The sequence below is a fragment of the Lepisosteus oculatus genome, chromosome 3, assembly GCF_040954835.1.
Source record: "Lepisosteus oculatus isolate fLepOcu1 chromosome 3, fLepOcu1.hap2, whole genome shotgun sequence".
Taxonomy (NCBI): Eukaryota; Metazoa; Chordata; class Actinopteri; order Semionotiformes; family Lepisosteidae; genus Lepisosteus; species Lepisosteus oculatus.
The window spans coordinates 56,831,950-56,853,687 of NC_090698.1; the positions used below are offsets into that span (position 1 = coordinate 56,831,950).

Here is a 21,738-nt window from a genome sequence, read left to right on the forward strand (position 1 = left end):
ATTAAGACACATATAAATAAGAAGATGACCATCGGCATATGGATCTGTTGTATTTGTCCCAATGCGTTTTTTATGAGAGCAAGGGCTTCCGAGAACGTTTTTCATTTTGTTTTAAGGCGAGGATTCTTTTCAGTTCACAATGTGATTCTTTAACTGACAAAATGTGCCAAGAGTTCTCTAAAAAAGACATTACACATTAAACGTTATGCATATCAAATGAATTAATAGTGCAATGCCTTAATACTTCCAATAATTTCTTTGGTGAGCAGTTGGGGATTATCAAGGTCTTCACTCAGGTGAAGGTCGAGCAAGGTCAAGAAAGATTCTAAACGCAATATCTGTGATCATGAGAAATCTTATTTAATATAAGATTATATACTGTATGTACATCACCCTGCATCTCACAACTGGCAACCCATTGAAGCTAAGCAGGTGTGAGCCTGGTCAGTACCTGGATGGGAGACTCCTGGGAAAAACTAAGGTTGCTGCTGGAAGAGGTGTTAGTGGGGCCAGCAGGGGGTGCTCACCTGCAGTCCATGTGGGTCCTAATGGCCCAGTACAGTTACGGGGACATTATACTGTAAAAAGGCACCGTCCTTCGGATGAGACGTAAAACTGAGATCCTGATTCACCATGGTCATTAAAAATCCTAGGGTGTTTCTCAAAAGGTGTAGGAGTGTATGCCCCGCATCTTGGCCAAACTTTGCCCTGGCCTTTACCAATCATGGCCTCCTAATAATCCCCATCTATGGTTTGGCTTCATTACTCTGCTCTCCTCCCCACTGATAGCTGATGTGTGGTGAGCATTCTGGCGCACTATGGCTGCCGTCGCATCATCCAAGTGGGGGCAACTCATTGGTCGAAGGCACTTTACCTGTAATGTGCTTTCAGTGGAGTGTCCAGAAAAGCACTACTTAAGTATAAGAAATTATTAAATTATTAAAAATGATAAAACATTAGTGTCAACAAGGAAGGAGTAGTAATTATTGATTTTTAGCCCATGCAGCACCCAGATATATTTAAGGGAGAGCTACACATTTTCATTCAAAAGTTTAATACAGTTTCATCATTTTACACAGCTTCGGCACTGTTCTCCTCAGTTTTGCCTTTATTTGAATGGAACCTTTTTTATGGTATCATCATGATAGATTGCAATTTTCTGTTACTGTCAAAGAAGTAAATCAAGATTGCATTGCCATCGGCCCAACATCACCCTTAGCCCCACTCATTTCTCTGATTTCCCCCTCTTGTGATTTGAGACACACAGTTATTTTCAGTGAAAGAGGTAAAAATATGGGTAGATCTAAAACATGTCAGATGACTAGCTGAATAGTAACAAAGAGGGAATTATTGAGACACAGCTTAAAATGTCATAAAATTATTGCATGTCCTGTATATATAAACTACAGTTTTATAGTTTTCTAATGCTTTACAAGTAATCTGTCTGGTCTGTACTGTTCAGGTACTGAACATTCTTTTCTTATTAAATTGTTGAGATGTCAAATTACGTTAATGGCATGTGAGAACACTCTTTTCCCTAGAATGCACCACCGTTTTGTCAGTTTTTCATTGACTTAAATCTGTGCTATGCATCCATTTGTAAAGTACCCAGGCAGTCAGTCTTTTCACCTTCACCGATGGTGTTCATAGTGGTTAGTGCAAGTCCTTTTGAGAAACAATCCATCATAAATCTGGCTCTATCCAACGCAATTAATTACAGGAATTACAGAGGTAATGTATTGATCATGCTTGTTCCTGCTACAATACAATTATTCAAAACATCCATCAGCTCTTCAGATACCAGAACTTAATAGATGTGTGATAGTGAGGGAAATGTAAGAGTACAAAGCCTATGGAATTTACACTACGCACACCACCAGTTTAATGAACCTAATTGCAGGGTCAATAGACGGGAAGCCACAGATACTAGATGCATGCGCTATGTGAAAATGGATTAACCTCTTAGTGGCAGAGACCCATTTAGCCAATGTCCGCCTGGAATTTCCACCCCTTAAACATTGTTATATCTCTGCAGTAGAACATAGCAGGAGCCTGGTTCAGGTCTTAAATTGAAGCTAACCCCCTTGGCTTTGAGTGTGAACAGACAACTTTCTTATATTTCTTAATGTTTCCACTCAGCAGACAAACATATGAAAAAAACAGCAGGTGAAACAATGTTGTTGTGGTCTTCAGAGGTCATCATTTTCCATTCTAAGCCTGGGAATGATTTGAAAACCTTGTTCTAGGTGACTACTAGCTTGGATAAAAATCTGGGAAAAATTGATCAATTAGAAAAAAAGTCTACATCATGTTTTGTGAAGGCTGGAACTGGAATGAAATTTCATGGATATAATAAAAAATCATAAAAATGTTGAAAATAATAACAATAAAAACCACTGCAATGGCTATAAAACCTTTAGACACTGCTAGAGAGCTTTTATCTGCTGTAATGCAATGGAAAAAAAACCTCTGAGTTGCCTTCTGGTATGAAAAAAAGGAGCACTGATAAGAAACTGATTAAAAACGGATTGATTACCCCTTCTGAGTCAATGATTGACAGCTAAAAGGCTGGTGGAATGCAGCCTGAGGCTTCTAGAGGAAGTCTTACCCCCTAAAGGCTCTGAATGGCTAAAAATACAATGAATGACAGCGCTTTTTACCAATCATTTCGCCTTATTTCTGGCGGTCCTGCTTCAAACATTTACTACAAAGTCAATAAAGTTCAATAGCCTCCAGGTCTGGAGATAAGCTAGTCTAGGCTTCTGTGGATATATATCAAGCTTCAGAATAAGGTAAAACATGTGATGGATATATATATATATTTGTTGCTGGTTTTTGCTTTTGCAGTTATGTTTTGCTGGCTTATTAATTACCTTATTGATGCATATTGGAAGTTTGGAAGTGCATCATCAGATAAAAATGATTATCTGATGAAGCACTTCCAAAAGTGACTTTGTGATCTATCGTTTTGTTGGTAAAAACTATTTAAAATTACGAAGGAATCAAAGGTAGAGATTGATTACACTGTGGACGTTAACAACCATGCTGAGGATAGCACACATGTGACCATATGAAAGTTTTTCTACAATTTCCAGGGTTTTGTGAAGCCCTAGTTGAACACTTTTCGATTGATAAAAGGTTTTCTGTGAAGGTTTTGTGATTTTGGTGATATAAAACAATGAAGTGAGTGAACTTTTGAGGCAAGTTTTTCTTAAAAAGTGGCGTATAGGCGCACGTCCATCCAACTGTCAACCACATGAATCACAACTCATTAATGACAATAATTCTTAGTAGGAGGCAGTCCATAGTGACTGCAAATTGTTTTGCAAAAACTGCAAACCTGTTTAAGAAAATCACAAGATTAAATTTTGCCATACAAAACAAATAACCGATATATATACAATGTATAGACAAATATTGTAAACTGAGCAGCACTTACAAGATTGTCATTGTAATCATAACCCTGCTAACATTAAATAAGAGACTAATTAAAAGTGGGTAAGATAATTTCAATGAATTCAGCGTATTTTGCAGATAACTTTAAAAAAAAAATTTTCCACTTTCTCTATCAAATTGAATACATCAGCTCTTTCTTGCAAGGGTTTCCACATCCTAAATATTTGTGATTAAAAGCCAAGATTCCGAAAAGGCATTTGTAAAAGAACATATTTCTGAAAATCCTCCATCCACTATAATCAATTAACGATATTAAATAACAAGTTAGAAAAACAAAATGTGTGCAGGTTTAACTTATAATTCAGTTTATTAAATGCTTTCCATAGATTCTACCAATTTGTATCCTAAAGCAACAATTCAATAGTACTTGAAATTTTCAAAGCTATTCTCTTAAACTTGTAGTCTTGAAGTGTAATTTCTTGCAGTTCTCTTTCTAATTTCTCCCTGCAAAAGTGTCCTAGTAGAAATGTGACAGATAAATACTAAAAGAAAATATAAATTCTCTACTTAACTTAATTCAATAATAAATTACTCAAGTGCACATGTATTCTATTAAGGAAATGGTTCTCAAACGTTTGCTCATTTCACAGCCTCAGAACAAGAGATGCTGGCATTCTTATCCAGTCCTGTAAAGCTTTTTTCATAGCATTTTCCTAAATATTTTTTTTTTTGTAAGCACTAACCGTTAGAGTACCACAACATCCCCAATGTACAGCATGTGCTGGCCCAACTTCCTCACAATAAACCAGTAATTAGCTAAATCCAAGAGCTAAGAATTACAGAATTAAAAGTGAGTTTAAAAATAAGCAAATTCTGCTCCAGAAGCTAGTTGAGGAAGAAATTCTGAACACTTACAAAACTGAAAGCATAACATTTTAGGAAAAAAAACTGAAGTGGTTAGCTAAAATAAGGTTCCCTGTTGAAGTCTAAGCCCTTCCTGTAAAAGCATCCTGAAAATGGAGGCCACATGTGCAAAGGGCAAAACTTTCAGAGTCCCTTGAGTGGATTTATAGACATTATTATACCACGGTATCTCCCTACAGACTGTAAGTGACACTGCTATATATAATAGTGTCTAATGCTTTGAACTTGTTGCAATTTTTCCTGTCACTCAGTGTGAGCTGGAACTGGCTGGGGCACAGTGTAACCATTCAGAAGCTAAAGATAGTAGAGAACAGCTGGCTAGATTTGATATTTTAGTGCTGGGGTGGGATGTTGTTACACCGTTTGATGCAAAGCAATGTTAAATACATTGTCAGATTTAATTTAATTCCTTGAATAAGAAAACACAATGCTAGGGGCATTGAAAACGCTCTTCACCATGAAGGGGAAATGACAATTTGACTGTTTTTTTTACCAGTCCGATTATTCAATTTTTTCTGATTTTGCAGTAAGATGTCTTCTACTGGTATGCCACTTTATTCTCTGAAAAAATGTCTACTGTGACAAAATCGAATTATGATTACAAATAACACGTGGCATAAAAACTGAACGTGAAATGTTCTTTAATACTTTTCTGTTGAAATTTAGACAATGCATATATTAATTTCTTCTTCATTTGGAAATGGCTGTGAGCACTGAAAACTTTTTTAATAGCAAACTGCAATTACAGATTGTGCAAAACAGTATTTCAATTCAAACTGTAGTAACTAGACTAGTGAGGTAATTTTCAACATGTATGAGATTTTTTATTAAAAAAAACTTCTGCTTACCATAGTCTGTGATTTTGCACGATACCAAATAAATTTCTTTGAGACTTCGACCTTCCTTGGCTATGATTTCCACACATCTGCAAGACAAAAGGAAAACACATGAAGAAGTAGCCTTATAAAAATAATAAGAATTTTATACATTTTGGGTAAGATGGATTATAGCCATTAAAAAAGCATGTCTTTGGAAATTCAGCAAGATTTCTTTGGATTTAACACTCTGTATATTTCCTAAATTTAAGTCATTTTTAAGCATTTAAAATAAATCCCTTAACATAAATTAAAATTAAATTGCAAATTAAACACATTAACATGTCAAAACAATATGTAAGAAAATCTGTATTCAAACATTCTGCCAGTCTCTAAGACCTCAGCATGTATATCATGAGTCCATAGCAGATGCAAAATAAGGACTACTGATTGCTTCCTCAATGGTTTATTTTGAACTATTGTACATCTTTAAATACGTACAGCATATAATTAAAGTTTAACATTTGCAAGAGTTTTACAGTTGAAAATATTTAAATAGGGGACACAGAAGAATGCAAATCTAAAGCACACTTAGCTATGTCTGTAACTATGTACATACAGTACAAACTACAGTATGTAATTAAAAAGCTCTGATTGTATAAGTGAAAGAAAAACTGTTCATAAAAAAGTTTTGGTATTCATAAAACAATAACAAGAAAAAATAAAATCGCATTTAAAAAACAGATAGTAACAAAAATATATTTTTCTGGACTGGCAAACACCCAGTAATGTCTTTTTTTCCCCAAATACTCTCCCTATCACCAACCACCAATTTCTGAAGAATATTCAAAGTTGTCTACCAACTACTATGTTGCTGTGTGACAAAAAAACAACCAGTAATCAAAACAATATTTTATACCCATCTCTATTTTAAAAAATGTTTCACTAATGTCACCCATGTCTGTTGAGCAAACGCTATAGTTTTAAAACGTAGCTGTATCGTACCCTGCACATGACAAAAATCTTCTCTGATGATCCTGTTAGCTTAAGCAACCAGTAAAGTAATGCCTGAACCATGAAACCCGAAAATCAAGTTTGATTTTTTTACTTTCTAGGAGAAGCCTGGAATATGACATTAGTGACAATTGAAGAGAACTAATGAGGAAATATGTCTATGGTTGCTTGCAAAAAGAGTGGTCCACAGAGATCTTGTTACTGTTTGCCACACACTCAAGGGCGAGGCACAGCTAATTAGAACTGACATCCTTCAGTAACACTCACACTTTTAAAGCCTGCCTAAATCACTTTTGAGGAGCTGAGGTAAATGGAATTAATGGAAGAATCTGAAAACCGCAATGCTACACACACCTGCGTCCTTCACCCTTTACAAAATTAATATCCTTCCCACCCCAACCCCCCAGCATAATAGACGTTCTTATAGAAAAAGATCGAAATGAAACTAAAAAAACAGAAAAACACTTTTAAGATGTGTGTTTTACTGATTCGGTGCATTAACAGCATTTTACCAAGGGGACCCACCTGCATGTAGTGAAACCTATGAAAAATTATCTATATTAAGGATATATTCAAATACACAAAAGACTGAATTGAAGTCAAAGAAATGATGTCGCTAAAAACAAAAAAGGTAGCATTTCAAAAGGTAATGCATTGACTGCAAAAACTCTCTAAGTGAAAGAGACAAGAGCTTAAATGCTAAGATAGCTGTAGAAAAAAAAGTATGTAGTTTTACTAAAATACAAAAAACTATTTTGAAAATGCCATGCTTTTCAAAACCACTGAGCAAAACAGAACAATATATATATTAGGTGGGTAGCTGCGTCAGCATGCGTAGGCTGCAAAGGAACAAGTAATAGGTTTATTCCATGCTGAAAAAAAAGAAGGAAAAGAACACAACGTTTCGGCCGTGGAGCCTTCTTCAGGTGTGTGTATAATATATATATATTTATTATACAGGTCATAAACATTACCTTGCAAATGTATGGTTATAGCCATAAATGTTCCAGTAGAAACTGCAGCTGAAAATGTCCGGTGACATTTGGCTATTGCACGTTTTCTTGGTTGAAGCCTATTCCTATAAAAATACTTGGAAGTATGTTGGATACTCATGACTTGAGGCCTCCTTAGCCAATCAGACAACCTTAAAGAAGTTTCCATGACGACAAATACACTCTACAGCTGAGCGATTAGTTCTAGTGCCACAGCTGAGGAAAGCAAATGCAGAAACGGCTGTTAAAAATCATGTCCCTGACAGAGCAACATTGACCACAGAGAACACAACCCTGGGAGAGGAGACAGGATTGGGTGGATTGCTTGTATGTTTATTACAAATGTTTCTGTTAAAGGAAGATCCATTCAAAGAGGTTTCTTCATTTGTTGCATTTCATGAATGTAATAAAATCAGACAATTGTGATACATCGACATGATGAAAAATGTCTTCTCTGGTGAAGGGGTTCATAATGGCAGACCCTCAGCCATTACAAACCACAGGGTAAAATGGTGATCAATGTGAAATGAATTCTGTACCTTTTATAAAGCATGCAGGTCATGTGTTTAAAGTATGTGTATGATGCTGGTCAGGACATAAGTAGGAATAGTACTGAAAAGCATGATTTAACTAGGAAAAAATCAAACAAAATATTTAAAGACAAACTATAGTTCTCTGATTATTTTAAAGTAATAGTTAAGTAAATCTAATTATTTTCTCATGTACATTTATATCATTCACATTAAGTATGATTGTTTCACATACAGCAATTTCACAACAGCAAGCAGAGCAATTCAATGCTTTAATGACTCAAAGCTATTAAATGTAGGACACTTGAGGAGATGTTTCAGAAATAGTAGTTGAGCAATTGGAAATCACATATGGAAAACCACGGACTATTGAAAGTTAATAATAACTTTAGAAATGTTTAAGTACAGTATAAGCTGATGGAGACATCAACAAGACTGACACACAATGCTCGGCTAACTACAAATACAGGAACTGAAGCTTTATGTCTCCTGTTTTGAGCTAATGAGCACATTGAAATGTATTTTAATGTGTTAGTCTAAAAAGACTATACCATCCAGTCTTTCTTCCTAGTCATAATTCTGCAAAGGTTCCTATAACTACACTCAGAACTTTATCAAAGTTTGTTCTTTTTAACAGAGTGAGTTAGTTTTCATGGTTTTAAAAATTAGGGGCCTATTCTGTAAATCAGTATTTTGTTTTTTTTTGCACATCACGCATGAAGACTTTTGATAATCATCATCTTGAATCACTTCCTTACTTAAATGTCTGTGAAAAGCAATAAAAAGAAACCTACTAAAAAGAAACCCTACTAAATACAGTTTCAGCAGGATGGATTTTTGCAGTGATCAGGAAACCCAAAGCTGATTCAAATATGAATTTGAAAAGATGTCAATGAACATAAACTTTTTTAAATGTTTGATAGCCTACAAAGTTAGCTCTTACATTTCATTTTAACTCTGAAGGGGTGCTGTCACTCAGATTTATTCACCAGTCTTTCAAAAGAGTTCACTGAAGAAACTTTTGACAGAAAGGTGTGACTGATGGCTCAAACTGACAAGAGTTTGTTCATTTTTACCTTTAACAGTGACACACCAGTGTCAAGAAGTTGGTTGTGCTTAACATCTAGGCTTGTAAAGGCAAGAGAGGAAGGAAATAAATTTTACTTGTGAACTCAAGAGTCCAACACTTAAGGCAATAAAGGTGTTTGGACCGTAGACTTTATCACTATTTTTTCAGTTTCAATAAACCTAATAGTTTGCAGCCAATCCAGAAAGAAACATCCTTTAAAAAAAGAAATGTTCACGATACAGACACATCCAATGACATATTTTCATTTGACATTTTATGGTTATACCGCAGGAATGCTAATTCAGACAAAGGAGCCAGAAAATCGTGAAGTTAACTTTAAAATGCAGCAAAATATGGAAAAAGTCAATGAATTGCTCAAGGGCTGATTAAGTTGAGAACATACAAGGTCAGACTTACTTGTTAAAGTTTTAAACCTGCCTCCAGTCTAAAACAGAAGACAGGACAGTTCTGAAAGAATTCAGACATTGTTTAACACTTCAGCAGAAGTGCTTTCTTTTTCAGCTCTTGCTGTAAATTCTGTTTAAAAAGTGGCAGCTGAGATTCAGAATGGTTAGCAATGTATCCAATCTAAAACTACTATTTAACAATTGTTTTTGCTGTACAGGTATGTAGTGTATGTTAACCGTCTTTGGGCAAGAGGGCAAGTAAAGATGTACAGCATGAGGACTAAATAAAGGGGGTTCCTAAAAATCCACTCAATTAAATTACCTTACAGTAAATCATTAGGATTGCCATATTAAAGAAGCAACATTCAACAGCTACCAGGCCATTCATTGAGGTTATTTAACCTCCACAGGAATGGACCATAGCATAAATATTGAAGAGAATGAGAGAAGAAGGGAGAACATGCTGTACTGTACCATCACCTTCCCTCTTCTTCCTTCATATCTGTGCTGCAGAGAGCTCCATTTTCCAAACAGACTTGAAACTAGAGTCTGTCCAGGCAATCTGAATCCTGAAACATGTACCAGTCTCTGAGCTGAGAGTTTCCTATCTACGTTATTTTGACGTTCTGATTCCTTTTTTCAGGGGATCCTCAGGCTAAAATGGGCTCTCCACTTGTAATGATATATAGTTTCAACAGGCAAATTAGTTTACATTCATTTGTGAGCATCCATGTTTTAGAAGGGGAGATTTGGTTTTAGTTGGATTCAATTTATTAGAACACACGTTGTATTTGGCCTATTAAGGTGATGGTGGCATAAAGTCTATAAAGGTATTTCTATGGATTTTGTATGAAGAAGTCACGACTCTGAAACCCAATGATTACACATATCTGTCTAGAGTATAACCATTGTGTGTGTTGCATAGTTAATAATTGCTAATAAATCTTTGAATATGGACTTGATTATTACTGTATTATGATAAAAGATTATAAAATAACACATCTTGTGTAATGTTTATTATTCCTTGACCTACAAGGTGAAATTCTTAATCTTTATTAGTTGCTTGCACAGCTAGCGGATTTCAGAATCTGAATTCACTATTGAATGAAAAAGATCTCTAATTTATACATTTATATCACACACCCTTACTGTAACAATACATAAAACTATACAGAGTACAAACACCAACACTAAACATTTACAGCAAACCTTAAGTGTTCAACAATATTTGCTTTCCCACATCCAAGGAAAAAAATAATATAATTTAATGTGTGAGATTACTGTTCTGAGGTTTTGTAATACAGTATGCATTATAAAATCGCAGTCACAAATAACTTAGAAGATTCTAATGTCTTTTAGTTCTGCAAAGATCTTAACTTCAGGTGTGAGGGGATGTGAGGATAACTTCATTGAGCTACTCACACTTCACAACCCACAAATATACCTTCATTGTTTACAGCATATTCTGCCAATCTGGTGTCAGGTGAAGTTTTAGTTCATCTTGCTGAAAGTGTGTTTGCTACACTGCATTTACTATTCCATTCATGTTTTTATCTATTGAAAGAATGAAGCGTTACACATTTTTATTTTTAGAAGTTACATATTACAAATGTGCACTTAAGGGCAACTGGTCTCTGAGCCAAAGGCACATCAGAACACTATTAACAAACTGTGACAAAATCAAGCTATGTTGACAAAAAGTAATAATTATTCCTGTTGTTTTAACTACATAGAACATGAGCCAGAGGTATGACTGACTGCACCACTAATGCACTTTTCTAACCTGATACAAAAACATGTATGATATGTGTAACTTTATGAAACAACTATATGAAAAGCTAAAAAAATGTATATTTATAACAATGCAGGCAAAGCACACAATAATACTGTTTTGTTTGTGTTTCAAAATTCTATTTTGACTTTAAATAAAGTATTATTTACACAGCATGTAAATGTATTATCGTGAAAATGTTTTTTTTTCCATTTCTGCATCATAATTCAATATATATTTTTTCTTCCTTATTCTTTGCACCAGTTTTACACAAATGTATAAAATCCAATGAGATTCTACAGTAGAAGTCAAATAGAACTGCAACACTTTCAGCATACGGAGTAAGGAAACTCAAACACCAGTATTTTAACAAGGGTTGAAAATGATTTCCAACATATTGCAATATCTGTAGCTTTCATTAACCTTTGTTTCTGATCTATCCCCTCTGCTCCTAGAAATTCAAAACATGGCTTATAAATTTTCAGACAGGAAATAAATTTAGCCCTTTCTTATTCAGGTGGAACCAAAATGTCCCTAAAGCCTACAGAAAAAAATGGTCTGACGACAGTTCGGTATTAAACTGTTAAAACATTAGTAATAAAAAGGGCCCAGGAGGCTGCAAGTGTCCTGGATTTGAAAATGATGATTGAATGCAATGTCAGACAAGTCTGCAGTGGCACCTGGGGTTTTTAAGTCACTGAAATAGGATTGCCAGTCAGTGCAAATGGTCGCAAGACTGTACTATTACAGCTGTTTAGCACTTCTTCAAATGATACCCAGTACAGAATTATGAGAATTGTCATGTAACTAAGGCTATTCACAAGATTTTCACACTGACATGAATGGTAAGAGAAAGACTGAAAAACTAGCCTCATACCGCTCTATACAAGTTAAGGGAAAGCTAAGGCTAAACAATTCAACAACAATCTTCCATTTTGTTTTACAGCTTATGTAATATATATTGGGTGTGGCATGGCGATACAGTGGTTACCATTGCTGCATTGCAGTGCAAGGGCCCTGGGTTCAATTCTAGACTCGGGGTGCTTTTCTTGCTTTTGTATGCTCTCCCCGTGTTTACGTGCGTTTCCTCTGGGTGCTTCAGTTTCCTCCCACAGTCAAAAGACATACTGGTAGGAAACGTAGCTTCTGGGAAAACTGACCCTAGGTTGGAGTGGGTGTGTGTCTGCTCTGCAATGGAGTGGCATCCTCCAGGGAGTATCCTGCCTTGTGCCTTTTGCTTGCCAGGATAGACTCCAGATATTTTATATTTTATAGTGACTTGGGGGGGCAGGAAAGTTAGCAACACCCAGCGTGATTACCTTACTTTAAAATTTTAACTTTTTAACAATGGAAACTGTTTTGCTGTATTTACCTTGTTGTCCTTGGGCTAGGAAGCAATTATTTGGGAGTGCCATATTAAAAAAATAAATATTCTTTAGTGACCGGGTTCCTAGTGAGGTTATTAAGACAGCCCCAATGGGAACAGTCCACAGCTTAAATACAGGATCAGGAAGAAGAGAAGGACAGAAGAAAAGGAAGGTAAAAGGGAAGGAAGGGAGAGCAGACCTCATCACTCATTATCATCATTATCTTTCAAAGCTCGGCCATGAGAGAATTTCTTTTTCCAATCAGTCTTAAAACCAGATTCTGTCACGGTAATCTGAGCCCTGCAAAGAGTACCGGATTCAGAGTACCAGGCTCTTATTATAAGAGACTACCATCTTATTTCAGGAAGTTCTAATTCTGAGTGAGGAGGAATGTTCTCTCCTGTTTTAGTGATGCACTGTAAGAATAGGGAAATTGGTTCCCATTTACTTGTGGGTATACTGTATGTGTTTTAGAGAGGGATCCTGGAAATGTCTATGTCTCAAGTGAATAGGACTCTGAAACCCTACTAATTATACAAATACTGTATGTACTGTATATAGCGTGTGTTGTATAGTTGGATAGACTAGAGTTAATAAATATTCATTTGATTTGTCTAAATTTTGGCCTCGTTGTTACTCCATCAGAATTGCTCCGGTGAACACATGCTCCACATGTTCGCTCAGTTATTTTTGTGAACACTTGGTTATTTCCTCCTGCCCTGTATTTTGTAACAATACGCATCAAATACAGCTTAGGGTACTGGTTCAATTAGACTTGGAATGCATCCCAGTGAAAAGCACATTAAAAGGCAAATCGGATTTGTTTTCCACTGTTAATCATATCTTGCAATAGCTTATCTGAACCCTCAAAACAATTTTCATCAGGTTACTGTCGTCGACTTGGTGGAAATGTTGCAGTGATGTCATAAAATACTTCATATAAAACAGAACACTTTCATACATCAGATTCAATAGGAATTGTTTTTCCATTAAGGTACATGTACACTTTACAGCATCTAAAGAGCTTTTATGAACAGATTGCCTTAATTTAAAAATTAAAAGTTTCGGAAATAAAAAGATACATTGTGTTCAGAGAAGTAAAAGCAGCTTGTTACAACAGATGTTTCATCTCCTAAGACTGCGCAGGAAAAAGGTTCACCATTAATAGCAATTTCACATTCTTTCATGTTTTTGTTAATCTGGCAACGTTGTGAATAATTCATGAAAGAGAGGCTTTTTAAAATTCACACTAAAAGTTTTCATTCAACAAAGAACAACCTACTGTACTATACTGCATGGGTGATGCAGTTTTTAGGGAATGCCACTCATAATGAGTCTCTCTTGAGAGTTTGACAGCATGATATTTTTTATTCAAAAGAAGATATATAGTCAAGATGTTTGAAATACTCCAAATCTTATCTGTGTACAAACCTCAGAAGGATTAGATGTGTCTAGTTTTCTGGCAGTGTAATGGTATATATGGACTGCCTCTAGCTCCCCATTTAAAATCGCATTCCAAGTGGAAACAGGTCAGAAATATGGCTGTAAATTCTGCAAACTATCTGTAAGTTACCCTTGCCATTGCTGGAGATAACTCAAGCCTGAATCAGGCCCATGGTCAGCCATGACAGGAGTTACAGATAGGAATGTATGAAATGCAGTCATGGCAATACCAGTCTCTCTCACAGAGGATAGCAATAAATCTTAAACAATGCTTTGTTCTGTTTTTGTTTTCATGTTTGTTTCAGTGCAAAGCTCTAACACTGATAACCTAAGCCCAACACCACAGCACAAATTAAAAATAAAAGTTTTTTTCTATATAAGATGTAGTAGAAAATAACTGGAAATTGAAAATACTTAGCAAACAATTATTTAACAACTATTAGGTATTTCTTATTACCCTACTGTACATATTGAGTTACAAAGTAATGAATGTCATTGATAAGTCTGTATCTGCATCAATAAAAAAAACAGTCTAGTGTCTAGCAATTTAAGAAATATACTATACTATATACTACTATATGTATCATATTTTATGGGTTATCTTCAGAAATATAATATTACATTTTCAAAACATTTACATTTTACATTAATTTATTAGACAGTTTAAGATCAATTAATTGATTTAATAAAGAGCTCATGCCTGTGGTGACCAGTTTCACAATGTTTCAGAAAAAAATATCTGGACTGTAGCTCTACCAGATATATGAAGTCGAATTTAGTGACAGGGATTATTATAATGTCTCCACAACAAAGCATTCAAATCATCAGATCATGATCATCAAATCAACACAATAAGCAATTACAAAATAGCCACGCTGATCCATTGATCAGGTGTACTGTACATCCACACTGGAAACTGTTTTGATACACATACACATGACTTCTTCCTATTTAAGCTTAGGTTTTCATGAACATTTATGAAAGATACTGTATTATGACGAATTTGTCATGTACGCAGTATACCCACATGCACATAAATGGAGCAATGTAATGTATTCAAGGCTAGAAAAATGAGGAAGGACAATACTTTCTAATAGTTTTCTAACAATGTTGTACTCAAAATAGTAGACAGTTGGCTGAATATTTTCAAATAATCATTCACCATGTGATATTTTGTTTCTGGTTGCCAGGTCGTCATAATTGATCTGTAAGCATTTGACAAAAATGTAGAACAGCCCTTCACTATCTTTCCAATACAGTTTTCACTGGAGCTTGTTTATTTTTTCCCGTTTCTGCCCCTTTGAGCAAATAGGGCTCAGAATGGCTAACTAATTTATGTTTACAGCACAACACTAGTTTAATAATATTACCAAAACAAAAACACAAAATCACAGGGTCGCTGCCAAGATCCATTCGCTGATATATTGCTAATTGCAGCACACTTTTGATTACTATCATTATTTTAATGAGTAAGCACCATGCTATGAGCTGCAGTGAGAACAATATTGCTGCCATGTTCATCATTGTTGGTAAATTGGAGAGTGTTGATTAAGTTAATGGATATGAATATGAAAAACAGATTCTGTAAGATGAAACAGCTACTCATAAATGGCACCTAATTTCTAACAAGTGAAGGGGAAAGCATGCAATCACCATATAGCATGCATTTTCTTTTCAAACAAATGGTTGCACATATAAAAAATGTTTTTTACAATCTCCTTTCTTCTTACAAGACCTGTTTTTATTCACAGTTCAAAAAGAAGCATCTTTGTTCAAAAGGATTACTAAAATACATGTGCTATCATGCGCATCCATGGAACTATAACGTCCTAAGATTAACTTCAGCAGCAAATTAGTTTTGATTAACGCCAACAATTACCAGGACCCATCAGTTAAAATGCAAACTTGCATCTCATTTCATACCATTAACTAAACCTTTTCCCAAACGAGCTAATAAGACCTTTTATTGTAATTCCACTTGAGTTACACACAGGCTTGCAAGTCCTCAAAAATCTTAGCTACAATTTTACAGCACTAACAGCGGGCCAGAAAGCAAAGAGGCCTGTGATTTATTTTTATTTTCATGACAACTGTCTAATGAGCATCCTCGGTCATAAATAATAAAAGTGAAGATGTGTATGAGACATCTCGGTGCTAGGGTGTCCATCTCAACCAGAAACCACCATGGTAATGGGAGCTATTATCCTCTGGACTGCTGCCCTTTGCAGGGCACAAGCACAGATTATAAGACACAAACCACTGGAGCTTCAAGGAGAGCAGTTAGGAATTTCAGAGCTTGTAACACAATAAGTCAGCCCACTGTCCACTGGAAGAAAAGCAGAGACAAACTCTGCAGAACAAATAAATCAGTGGAATTTATGGAGGCTGAATACCAATATACTTTCTCTACCAAAAGTTATCGCTGCCTGAAAAAGAAAGGAACACATGATTTCTTTTAGTCTGCAATGTGTAGATGCAATCTTAACTACAGGGAAACAGACATATCACAAATAATAAATACAAGGTTATTTTGTGAGGACTGAAATATTCTGCACTTGAAAAATGAACTACGGTAGTCTGAACAATAAAAGCAAAAGTTCAAAATAAGATGATGTCTACTGATCTCATAATTAAAACATCCAAAACAGACCATTTTAAAGAAATTAAATGAGAAAAAAAACAGATTGCCCCAATTTGCTTTCTATTCATGACATAGCTGGCCTGGCTACTGATTTGGATGGAATTTCAAGTTGGCTGCAGAAGCTGCTGGCAGATCTTAAATTGTTGATTGGCCTTTTTTTCCTTTTGGCAAGGGTCACACACTATTCTCTAAACAGCTGTAAATCAGACCTAGAAAGAAAAACACAGAGGGAACCCCACTGCAGTAACAAACACAGAAGAGAATGCTCCCGCGTCTGCTCAAGCCATCCAACACACACATGCACACAATGACAGATGCAGCTGTTTGTTCAATAGTCAGAATCTCATTTAAGATAAAATCGTGTTCTATATTAAAATGAAATTATCTCCTGCACTATGCAAGCTGTTGCTAGTATCTTTTTCACTGAAATCAATACCTTTTATAACTTTAAACAATATAAATATACAGTGAGTGACAATGAAGATTGCATTATTCTTAACCATTAAGTTACATACTATCTACTGGTCTGGTATACAGCAAAGCTACAGAAAGACATGTTTTTATAAATACTCAGTTCATTCAAAATTTTCACCCATTTAAACATCCAAGAACTGTGAAAGAAAAAGCAAAATAGTCATCACTGTATTTGTGTTGTGAAATGGACGACGGCTTTACACCTCATGTACTGTACATCACACAAAAACCCTCCTTCATCAGCAATACAAAAACACATAAGAAGTGACAAATGACAAAATACATAGTACAGTTCCAAGGTCATGGGTTATTAAAATGATCCAATCTATTTAAAATAATCAAATTAGATACTAACATTAAAAAGCAATGCATGGATTTTTAATCACATACCTGTTACGCAAACCCCCCAGTAAATAAATTAGACTTAAGCAAACCAAAGCTCAGTGAAGCTGGCATCCCTAATGTACACACAGCACAAACAGTAAAACCCACCACAATCGTTTGTGCTGGCTTTTGCCACTGAAAGTAGTGTTTGTGCTGCTTTTGTTTCCAGAGATATAGCGCCCTATTTCCTCGGGGATGTGACGTCACTCGCGCCCAGCAGAACGGCACAGGAGAACCAAACCTTCCTCATTCGTTTGTGCTCCATCTGTGCTGATTTGTGCCTTTGAAAGTGGCATTTGAGGTGCTTCCATTCCCGAGATATATAGTAGCCCCATCTTTCTTCAGGGTATGATGTCATTCAACCCCACTACACAGCAACAACAGTCAAGCAACGAAAAAAGAAGACGCCATATGTTGGGAACAAAAGCATCTACTTTCCACGGCACTAATGAATGTGGTACAGTAGGTTTCATTTTTGTGCTGTTTGTAGGGGTGCCAACTTCACAGACAGACAAACCAATACTATGTATTCGTATTAAAATATCATTCACATAAGAACCATGCTCAACCCAAAACATTAAAGAATTACATAGAAAATGGCACAAATACTGTCCACTATCATCCCTTTGCAAGTTAATTCACTCAACCAATCACAAGGCAGCATCATCCTAAGACGAACACTGATATTCCTTTCAAAGATCAGTCAGCTCAAACAGAAATGATACAGGGAAATTCCAATCTTTACATTTCATTGCTCTTACATACTCAAATATTCCCGTTTAAACTCCTACAATATAAACAGCAATCCATGAGGATTTCATGAACAAAAGTGCCATAATTATAACACATTTCTGACACCAGGCCTGATCTACAACATCATCTTTGAAGTTATACATTCATAAAGTTTAATTTGCAGGTTAGTACTACTCAGGATAGTACACCAGTAGCCGACTATTACACACAAAGAAACCTTGTGCACAGCATGAAATTACCATCGGGACACGCAATTTTCAATGTACAACACTCTTTTCTGTTTTCAATTATGCTCTTAAGATAGACTCTGAGCCAAAAGATCATTCTCAAAATATCTAAAACACTGCAATTAAAAAAGCCTGGATAATCAATCATTTGTGATTTGATAAAGTCATTTACCACACATTATAGAATCAGTGTTTTGCAATACCTGTTACTATAAAAACTGGAAACAGACTGATAATAAATAACTTAACTTAAAGTTACTTCCTACAGTACAAGGAACACCTAGGTGCATTTTAGTCAAATGATAAGTGAAACAAACAGCTGCTGTTGACCCTTAGATCATTAAAATGTGGCCATTTATTTTAGACTTGCCAGGAATGAAGACAAAAGCACCCAGATAGGCATGTCACATTTTAAATGGGACCTTTGCACAGAAAGTTAGAACTTTTCTGAGTTAAATCCTATGCCTGTGTTAAATCCCTAGCCAAGACTTATACTACATCACACTGAAGATTAAAGATTGTATTCCTAATCGTAGCATGATGTCAGCCTCTGAAAGCAGAAAGTCCTGGGGCAACTGAACAAAGCCAAAGTTATCAAACAAAAAGGGAACTGCATGTTAAAAAAGTTACTCCTACAACAAAGTATATTTTCCTTCGGTTAAGAGGCAACTAACTACTCTCTTCAGGCTGAGGCTGGACATACATTTCTGAACAGAACCATCGCCATGTTTAATAATTATTTCTTTGGGAAACAATTCACTGTACAGTATATCACAGAGCAAATGATTTAACAATGAAAATAATCCATGGCAATTTGCCAATGATTTTCATGTAAAAATATTTTTTTGCCAGATCATGTGCAGGTGATGACAACTGTCAAATGTTCACAATCACTGTTCTCATAGTAGTTACTGAATTGGGAGAGCCCTTCCTTTGGGTTGCAACAAACAATCCAGGTTATCTGGGACCCAATCAAATGTCTTGTCCAATTACTGGCTCTAAGGTGCCCTTGCACATTTCTATTTTAATCACTTTTATTACTTTTATACCCATTTTTTGCCAGTACAAAACTTAATTTCAGTATTTATTAATTAGTTATTTATTTTCACTACTGACCAAAAGTATATTTTCTGCTTCTTTTTTTAGAAAAAAATAATTTACAGTAGGTATACTATATAATTTAGGTACTGATTTATTTCTGTAGTCTTGCATTTTCCTGTCTTTAAAGCAATCTGAGCTGTACTGATCATGAAAGGGCTGATATAAATTTAGCATTGCTATGACTACATGTTCTTGCCTCTTGTAATGGCACAAATTCAACTTCCCTAACAGAACAAAAGTGAACTAATGAACCCAGCTAAGTAATAATAAGAGTTGTCCAATGCTTTTTCTAGCTATCAGGTTGCTTATTGTTAGCACATTGCTCTTTTGCTTTTAATGCTGAAATTAGCCAGACACTATAGCTTGAATTGCAGGAACATGCCTATGCACTGCCTAGCCAATAAAAACAATTACAGACCAATTAGTCTTACTTCTATTACATGTAAGGTTACGGAAACAATAATTAGAACTAGCTGATAATCTGTAGGGTAATATGATTCGAGGTAAGTCATGCTTTACTAACTTCTTAGAATTCGTGGAACAAGTAACAACAGTGGTTCATGTGTACAGAGCATATAATATGTTTTTTTTCTCCAGAATGTTCCTCATAAAAGGTGAATCCTCAAATGTCAGGCAGAAGGTTTTTGGGGAAATGTTAGTATTTGGATTGAGTACAGGTTAATGAACAGGAAACAGATAAGACAGGAGAAGCATGGGGCTCTATATTGTATAAAGACCACTGCTCTTTATACAGCACCAATGCAGAATGTACAGCAATGGTCTAGACTCTGGAAAGGTTAGCAAGTCCATCGATGATTCTAAAATGGTAGCAAATACTGAAGAAGAGAAAAACCTGGGAGTAACCTCTGTATCCTTAGAGGGTCACAGTGAAGAGCCTAACACGACCAGCACAGAGTACACAGCAGGTCTGCACACTGGAAGGGACAGACACACACTCAAAACCCAGGAAAAACGAGAATGAGAACGCGCATATATTTCATCCCAAGACCTCTCTTGAGGTTGTCATTTGTTGTTCAATGGTCCTGTTTTGTCTTACTTATGTGGATCCACTCTCTATCCTTGTTTGGTGTGACTCCCTTTTGTATTGGGTTACAGAGCAAAGCTCTCCCTTAGCTGAAATGGAGGCTGCTTGTCACTCAGTGGGAGCTGGGGATGGAGCCTAAGGTATAGTGGGGGAGTCTTGTCTGTGTCTATGTGGAGTTTGTTTTATTCTGTTCTGGATGCTTTCTTTTGCTTTGTATGTTAACAGAGGATAATATTTTTTTCTATTCTCTCTTTTTCTTAGCATTTCTTCAGGTGGGTACCCTGCAGGTCAGTCTATTTTTTATATAGAGCTGTTGCGAAAATAAAAAACCTCTTTTGTGTTACATTTTTTAGATGTTAGATTTTTTCCCTGCCACTACTGGTTATTTTTCATATGACCCTGTGGCCATCCCTGATTTACCTGCCAGGTGGTTGGTTTCACAGGGAACATGGTAACTCTCATAGGTGTCTCAGACTAGAGTCGAACCCAGGACCCAGGACTTGTGTCACACCCCTAACTCCTATGCCATCCAGCAGGCACAGAGACAACATTTCAATCAAGGGTTGTTATGTTAAAGGAGTACAAAGCAGTGTCATGATCTCATATTGTATAACAGACTGTGCGCATTTCTGGTCATCACATTACAATTTGAATATTGCTGCACTGGAAGCAGTCCAGGGAAGAGCAACCAAATAGACACTGGTCACCACGCTCCAAGGTACAGTAAGTCCAACTTTGACAGATGAGAAGAACTGCATCTTTTTAGTCTTGACCATGGAGCATTAATGAAAGAAATTAAAATCTTCAAATACACTGAGTAAGTTAAAACGTATTTTATAAAACTATCTCACTATAAAATATCTATCTATCTCACTGTCTCACTATAAAACTAAGTTTCGTAGTGAGACAAAAAGGGTGAGTGAGTTTAAAAGTGAACATTCGGCACTTTCTCATGCAGAGGGTTGTGCTAGCCATGTTGTTGAAGATGATCCCTTAGAATAAACTAAAACTATTTCTTTCAGAAAATGGCTGGTTGAAATCCTGCAAGAAAACATGCTAGATGGGCTGAAAGCCCTTCTGTTATTTGCAACTTTCTCTACGTTTGTAACAATACCGCCTGGATGTTCCTCACTTTGACGCCGACACTGATTTGCTGCCAGATGTGTGCTGGAGAGTGAAAAAACCCATTAAAACATCATTAATTAACGGGCTCCCAGAGACTGCTGTTGATAATAAACGGCTATTCCAAAGGCCATGTTTACATTAAACAAAGTAAATTGCATCAAAAAAAGGAAATGCTGTGTACTGACAATAAGCACGTCAACATCAGGTGCGGTTAACTAAATTTTGAGATAGACTGAACAAAATATCACAAAATATTAAAG

The 21,738-nt window shown here is 35.9% G+C and overlaps 1 protein-coding gene across 1 annotated transcript in view; it reads right to left on the reverse strand.

Moving 5' to 3' along the window:
• The window catches only part of fbxl17 (F-box and leucine-rich repeat protein 17), a 318,224-nt gene that overhangs the window by 88,338 nt on the left and 208,148 nt on the right, over positions 1-21,738 (reverse strand). Inside the window, exon 8 of the mRNA XM_006626957.3 lies at positions 5,169-5,245. Coding sequence (XP_006627020.2) covers positions 5,169-5,245 — 77 coding nt within the window. The remainder of the gene's footprint in view (positions 1-5,168; positions 5,246-21,738) is intronic.